The following is an 8,495-nucleotide window of genomic DNA, read 5'->3' as shown; positions in this document are numbered from 1 at the left end:
TTTGAGGTTGATAGAATGAGATTTTCACACTGCAGCAGAGTGTGCGCTGATATGAAACTTCCTGGCACATTAAAACTGTGTGCCGGACTGAGACTCGATCTCGGGACTTTTGCCATTCGTGGGCAAGTACTCTACCATCACTGGTAGAAAGCAGATCATGCACAGACCAAATCAACACCTCGAGGATCATTACTGAGCAATCCTTGGAATACTGGTCTCCACTGTACCTGGCTTTTGCTGACTTGGAAAAAGCCTTTGATAGGGTGCAGCATGAAGCCATCTGGAAAACAATGCAGAGTTACAGAGTACCTCCAAAGATCATCAGAATCATGAAGATGATGTACAGAGAATATAATTGCCAGGTGAAACATGATGGAAATCACTCAGAACCATTCATTTTAAATTCGGAGTAGGGCACTGCTGTTTTTCTGACATTAGATGGTGTCATGAAGAAGGTAACCCGAGAGAAAAGAAGAATTATACAGTGGACTCTATATGATTGCCTTGAGGACCTGGACTTTACAAACAACATCTGTCTCCTGACCCATGTTTTCAAGGATATGAGTGAGAAGCACAAGCTCAGAGAGCTGTATTAAAAATAAACACAGCTACGACTAAAGAGCTTAGTATGAACAGTAAGAACAAGAATGCACTACCTGTGAAAGAAGAGGAGATTGAGCAGGTGGAAAGCTTTTGTTATCTATGAAGCATTGTTTCCAAAAATGGTGGGGCAATTGAAGACATCGAAACTAGGATCCAGACTGCATCAGGATCCATTGCAAGTACTATGACAGGCAGGATGTGAGAAAACTTGAATTTCTTGGCTGAGTGGCTGCTCATAAGCCACACATCACACTGGTAAATGCCAAACGACATCTCTTGGTATAAGGAGCATAAACACTGGACGATTCAACAGTGGAAAAATGTTGTTTGGAGTGACAAATCACACTACACAGTGTGGCAGTCTGATGACAGGGTGTGGGTATAGCAAATGCCCCGTGAACTTCATCTGCCAGAGTGCCGAGTGCCAACAGTAACAGTAACTGCCAACAGGTGGTGGTTTTATGGTGTGGTCATGTTTACATGGTGGAGCTTGCATCCCTTGTTGTTTCCCATGGCATAATCACAGCACAGGCCTACATTGATGTTTTAAGCACCTTCTTGTCTCCCACTGTTGATAAGCAATTCGGGGATGGCGATTGCATCTTTCACTACGTTTAAGCACTTGTTCATAATGCATCCCATGAGGGGGAGTGATTATATGACAATAACATCCCTATAAGGGACTGGCCTGCACAGAATCCTGACCTGAATCCTATAGAACACCTTTGGGATGTTTTGGAATGCTACTTTGTGTCAGGCCTCACTGACTGACATCAATACCTCTCCTCTGTGCAGGACTCTGTGCAGAATGGGCAGCCATTCCTCAAGAAACATTCCAGCACCTGATTGAATATATGACTGTGACAGTGGAAGCTGTCATCAAGGCTAAGGGTGGGCCAAAACCATACTGAATTCCAGCATTATCAACGGAGGGTGACACGAACTTGTAAGTCATTTTCAACCAGGTGTCTGGACAGTTTTGATCACATAGTGTATATAGATGCTAAAAGGTTAGTTAAAGATTGAAAAGCTGTTAAAATGATATGGTTGAAAGCTGTCTTACATAAATGCAAGATTTTCATGGACTACTGATTGTAGATGAGGAACAAAAGGATTTTCCATTCTGTTGTGTCCAAGAACACTGTAGACTGTACCTGGTATGAAGTAAAAAGAAAAAAAAAAAAAAAAAAATTAACGCATCCTGAAAATCAAGAAGGTACAGTACTTAGTTTCGGTTTTATGCAGTTGTCAGTAACTTTTACACTGATTAAAGGCTACATTCCCAATATTATAATTTGTTGCTCTAGTCAGCATGGATTAATGTCACCCTGTTCAGATGAAATTTTTCCCAAAGTATATAAAACCAAACTGAAAACGTTTAAGAGAAGTAGGATGTCAAACGGGCCGACTTGGAGCAGGAGAGGCATCACAGGACATTTTAATTTCCAGAGTCTATACTTTTACAAATAATTCATAAAACTTTGTCAGCATCACCAGGAAGGATTCAGGATTGATACTCATTGCAGTGGAAGTTCGAAAACATAACAAAATAAAATTTTTTTACTTGTGAAATTTCATCATTTTTTCACTTACAAATGGCTGCATTTGTTACTATAGGTACACTTTTCTTCATAAGTAAGAGAGATGGTTCGATGAATTTTGCACAGCATACATACCATACTTACAGGTGTATGAAACTCTAGAATTTATTTAATTTATGAAAAATCGAATGATCTGTTGTATTTTAAACTTCATGTTTAGAAAAAACACAAATTTTGTAGTTAATTACCTCAAATTTTACAACAGTTTTTAATAGATTTGGAAAATTCTAGAGTTTCATACACTTTTAAGTATGGTTTGTATGCTGTGCAAAATTCATCAAACCATCTCTCTTACTTATGAAGAAAAGTGTTACTACAGCAACAAATGCTGCCATTAGTAAGTGAAAAAAATGATGAACTTTCACATGTAAAAAAAATTACTTCGTTATGTTTTTGAACTTCCACTGCTATGAATGTGAATTCTGAATCCTTCCTGGTCATGTTGACAAAGTTTTACGAATTTATTTGTAAAAGTATAAACAGTGGAAATTAAAATGTCCTGTGGTGCCTCTCCTGCTTCAAGTCGGCCCGTTTGATGTCGTACCCCCATTAAGGGGTGAGTATAAAGTTTTTTGAAATTTTTTTAAAGCAAAACAAGAGAAACTCTGGTGCCAATGAGTGCAGTGGTCACCCAAGAGATGGATTGTTTACATGTTTTTTTGTGGTTGTTGCTGCAACAGACCTTGCACGCCTTGTGCAGGGACTAAGCTATCGCTCCTATGATGAGTGCATTGTGGTATTGTGATTGTTTCTTTGACTGGTTTTTTTGTACCAACCATTTTGACAGTAAATCTACTTGTACTTAATGAGCCATTGTGTTTTTTATGTGCCGGAATGTGCCTGTTGTGCTTCCTATGTGCTTTTGCACAGATCAAAGCTATCGCAGATCAGGTGTCTGCAGGTCATGCACAGTCAGCTAGTGTTTCCACATCACCACATCCTCACTAGCATACATATGTATGTTACTGTGCCAAAGACAAAACCACTATGTATTGGAATCACTGCATCTTTGTCAAGCAAACTTCCCAGTATTGTCCACCACGTGACCAACAAAAAGCCAGCAGCACCCATGAGTGAGTATGTACAGTTATCAAACTGTGTCAATTTGCTTGTTCATCTTGGATAGAAAGTCTGTCCCTTGTTTTCGTATAGAAATAGAGTCTGACATGTGTGACTGTCCACACACAATGCTCATAGGGGATCAACCAGCACCATTTTAGCTATTGGCTGCCAATTACTTGTCTGTCACCACCTACGGTGTCTGTCCTTCACAACTACATCTAGGATTGCACTGCACCTTCAGCTGGAAACTCACCATTGCATTTATCACAGAACCAGCCATTGGTGCTGATTTCTTAGCACATTTTCTGCTGCTCCCTAACATCACTGGCTCTCATCTCATTGACAAGGACTCCAGTCACTTAACTGTTGGGTTCTGCCATGTTGTACCAAATTTTGTACTGAAGCTAATCCATGCTGCATTACCAGGATCATCTCAACCATTTTCCAGCCATCATGCTCTCAAGCGGAGCAACAAGAAAACAATGACACTGCACAGCACATCACACATGCACCAAACCTAGTCCTCCAGTTTCCAATAGACAATGACACTTAACACTGGGACAATTTGTTTCTGCTGAAGCTGAATTTGAGTTTCCGCTTTGGGATGACATCATTCACCATATGAACAGATCCTTTGGCGAAGATCACATAAGGAGGTCCATGGCAGCTCGTAGCACTGTTGCAGGCTTCCAGCTGTGAAGTGCTCACAGCTGCAGGTGAAAACAATAGCTGTCTACTGAAGTGTTGCCACAGAGATGTTTATAAAATTGCATTACATTATTGGTTGACGTAGGCCTGTGAAGCTGCTGCACCTAGCCACTGCAGCTGTCAGGGATCAACTTACAGCAACTCAACTATATCAACTATAGTCCTCTCCTCTCCATTTTGTACTGAAAAGGGATACATCCTGACAGACCTATGGCAAATATTGTGTATTGTGCTCATAATGCATGCACCATCCCAGACATATATCCTCTTCGAGGAGTTTGCTACTTCAACTATGCCCTCAGCAGTACTTCAGTGTTCTTGGCAGCATGAAGGCATCCATGCAGATACCAGTCACTATGGAACACAGCCCAAAGGCATCCATCAGCACACCACTTGCCATTTTATCTCCATAATGCTGCCAAATATTGCACTGATTCATCAACAGTGCTTCATCACCTGTTGCTTCCTTTACCTCAACATCATACAAGTGTTTTCTTCTTCATCACAGCTACACTGAACCACTGATTTCTGAGAAGGTTATGCATTTTAGAATGATATCTCACCTTAGCAACAATATCCTCAGTAAATGGCAGTTTGGGGTTCAGAAAAGTTGCTCTACTGTTAATGCCCTTTATGTGCCGACTCAACCAATGTAGTCCGGAGACATAATTCTGACTGGGGAAAATCACATATCGGGTTTCCCAAGGCTCAGGTCCACTAGTGTTACTCATATGTGTGAACAATCTTCTGTCTAATATATAGCATGCAGAATTAGTTTCTTTTGCAGATGACACTAATCTTGCAGGGTTCATACACCCTGGGATATTCAGGAAAAACCTGGGAAATTTTCAGACTTCCAGAAATATTTCATTACATTACTTTTCATTTAAATTTTTCTAATTTCAGCTGGTAATAACATGTTACTCTAACAAAGAATTTTACTTTAGCCCACTGTTGCAGAATATTATTGCAGCAATAAAATATAAACAAGAGAATAAAACCAAATTAAAACTGTAGTTGCAAATTAAATTTGTCCTTTAACAATTACAAAAGACTGTGAACACACACAAGACTCTGCCAACTGCAAAATGTGTCAAAGACTGTGCAATACTCAGTAACAACAAATTTCTTTCAGTGTGTGTCTCTTGGGCCTTGTTTCAATGAGTGTGACGTCACAACTGCATACATTTGTAATAGGTCGAGGGAGAATGTTGCAAATGGTAGTGTGAAAAGTTTTACTTTCAATGTAATTTCCTTTTATGAAAGATGAATTATGTTACGTGTGAGAATGTGCAATGAATTTCTTATAAAAACACTGAAGATCAGACATTTACACTGTTATTTAATATTTTACTGCCACATTTTGTTTGATGTCTCTTAAAGGGTAACACAGGTGACAAAAGACTAAGTTTCAAGATTAGCTTTTGACATTTATTATAGTTCTTTCATAGAGTACAAATTAAGCACTAACTATGGCAAAAAGTATAACTATCCTTTAAAAAATGTGCTAAGTGCGTTATTGAAGAAGTCCATATGTAATTTTCTTTTCTATCATAAAGTCAAAATGTTTGCTGGAACATGTATTCAGCCAGGTAACCTACAAAATGTTCTGTGCACAGCAACGGAATTTATAATAATGCTTGACAGAAATATTCAGTGCCTGCAATTTAAGCTGTATTCTTAGTATCCTGCATAATCACACCTTTGGGAGAAAAAAAAAAGGCAGCAAAATAATTTTGTTAGCCAATATTATATGTAATAGCTTGTAGCTATGCTGTATGTATAGTAATTTAATTTAGCTTTTCCTGTTTGTGTGTTTGCACTAATTAAGAATGATGCTGATGTTGGCTGACTATATCAGTGAATATCTGCTGTCTTTGGCGGGTAAGATCATGTGGCATAAACTATGATTGGTGGACAAAAGGACATTGCTATCTCGATTTCAGTACTTCAGAAGTTACCATGCCATATTTGGTGGAGTTCCTGTTTATATTTCCGTAAAGTGAAAATATACAGTGTAAATGTTGCTGCATCTCAGAGGTATTTCAGAAATCATTTTTTTGTTTGCTTGTTTGCTAGGTTCATTTTCTAAAATGCTGGCAAATTCTATATGGTGTATGAAACCTTCACCATTCAAGGGACATAAGTTTTACAGCTCAAAGGGAACTTATATTGTCACTTAATGCGGAAAAAATGTAATTTCACCAGGGATATAGTGCATTTACATCCTGGAAAATATGTATTTTTAACTGGGAAATCTGGGAAAAATCTGGGAATTTTTTTTTCTTATCCATGTATTTTAATCAATCCAAGCACACATACAGAAACAGAAGAAATGGTAAACAATGTTCTTAAAAGTTTCATTTACTTGTTTTCTGTGAAAGAGCTCACTTTCAATTTCATATCAGTTCTGCACATCCATGGGTACTGTATTAATGACAAGTGTAAAACATGCGTAGAAAATAATAACCAGGGAGGAAACTTCAAAATTTCAAGGTGTCCATATTCATGAGAACTTAAACTGGAAAAAGCACATTTTGGAATTCCTAAAGAAACTTAGTTCAGCCACTTTTGTACTTAGAATCATATCAAATCTTGTTGAGAGACAAATAAGTAAGTTGACATATTTTGCATATTTTCATTCAGTAGTGTCATCTTTAAGAACGAAAGTCTTAATTGCTCAGAAACATGCTGTAAGAATAATATGTGGTACTTATTCATGAACATCTTGTATCTGTTTAAGAAGTTGGACATTCTGACTATAAATTCAAAGTAGATTTTTTCTCTCATAAAGTTGATTGTAAATATTCTATTACAGTTCAAAAGGAACAGTTACACACATAATTACAATACTTGAATGAAAAATGACATTTATCACTACATATTAATGTTGCCTTTAGCACAAAAAGATATGCACAATGCTGCAAGAAAAATTTTTGTTTACTTGGCCACTGATATAAAATGTCCGACAGAAAGCAAAGTAAAATTTGAAAACAAACTTAAAAAGCTTTTTCCTTGACATCACCTTCTATACAGCAGAACTTCTCACAATGTATTGTTTGTGAAAGACGGTGGATAGAAATTACAAAGCCAAGTCTGTATATTTAAAAAAAAGATTTATAAATATTCAGCATGTAATGAAAAACAACTCATTCCACATCATTACAAATTATTGTGCCAAATGAGGTAAGAAACATAAAAGTAACTAAATAACAAAAGAAAATCCAGGATGGAATAATGACAATACTATGAACACCCAGTCGGCACTGGTTGTTGACACCAACAACTGTGTCTTAGGAGCAGCTTTGCAACAACACTTCAGCGGTTCCTGAGAACCATTGGTCTTCTTTCCAATGAAACTTATGCCTACAAAACACCAATGATGTGCCTATGACAGGAAGCTGCTTGTCCCCTATGACATAATCGGGTACATCCGCCAAACGCTGGAGGACAGGAACTTAATGACATATCCACACTACAGACCCATACTATATACCACGCAGCAGAGATAAAGTCACTGCTCACCATGTCAATTCCACCAACTGGAACATATCTCTCAGTTCAGCACAGACAATATAGCTACCAAATGTCAGCATGAGTTGCTGGGATCACTGGTTGCATCAATTTCACAACAGTCACTGCAGCTCAAGAGGTTAGTACAGAGCTGCACTCTTTATCACCAAAACCCAAAAACTGGACTTAGGCTGGCACAGACACAAATTATTATGTGATACCTGCAATCGCAACTTACAACCTTTCCTACCAGATGCTTTCCCCCAGCAGGCCTTTGACAGTGTTCATAACCTGTGACACCCAGGTATTAAAGCTACTACCAGGATTCATCACTATGTATGGCTTGGTATCAGCTCAGATTGTTGCAGCTGGGACCACTGCTGTGGTGCCTGTAAGCTTAGTACGGTTGACCTGCACATCCATGCCCCAGTTGGTGATTTTCCTCTGGCTACAGGGAGGCTTATGCATGCCCATGTTAACATTGTCAATCACTTCCTCACCTCTGATGTTCAGCAGTATCTTTTACCTCTCATTGAATATTTCACCCACTGCCCAGGGGCAACACTAATTTCTTACAACTCAGCTGATACTGTGGCACTAGCATTTGTCAGTAAGTGGACTGATCATTATGCTTTCCTATTCCACATCACCAAAGGTTGTGAAAGGAAATTTGAATTCCAGCTGCTCAAAAAGCTTGCCAAATTCTTTGGCACTCATCATCACCATCCAGCCCAAAATGATATGCTTCAGTGATGGCATTAAATTTTGAAGGTGGCTCTACTTTGCCACAACAAAGCAAGGACTACTGTACTCCTCCTCATACTTCTCAACCTCCACTTGTTTCAAGACAGACCTCAACACTCCAGTGACTAGGCTCTTTTATGGTATATGGTGAGCAGCTTCAGATACCACAGAATATGTCAAATTCTCTGCTACCTCTTCTGACTCAGACATTTCAGCATTCCTGTATGAACTGCACAACCGTATTCCATGCATATGACGTCGACT

At 38.6% G+C, this 8,495-nt stretch overlaps 1 protein-coding gene across 1 annotated transcript; it reads left to right on the top strand.

Annotated features, from left to right (window-relative positions):
* Nucleotides 1-7,568: 7,568 nt before the first annotated feature.
* LOC126233714 (uncharacterized) lies at nucleotides 7,569-8,240 on the top strand. The gene is made up of 2 exons (XM_049942880.1): nucleotides 7,569-7,626; nucleotides 7,792-8,240. The coding sequence occupies exons 1-2, from the start codon at nucleotides 7,569-7,571 to the stop codon at nucleotides 8,238-8,240; spliced, it is 507 nt and encodes a 168-aa protein (XP_049798837.1).
* Nucleotides 8,241-8,495: the final 255 nt, after the last annotated feature.

Source organism: Schistocerca nitens, chromosome 1, assembly GCF_023898315.1.
Source record: "Schistocerca nitens isolate TAMUIC-IGC-003100 chromosome 1, iqSchNite1.1, whole genome shotgun sequence".
Lineage (NCBI taxonomy): Eukaryota > Metazoa > Arthropoda > Insecta > Orthoptera > Acrididae > Schistocerca > Schistocerca nitens.
This window is presented reverse-complemented; position numbering and strand designations above follow the sequence as displayed.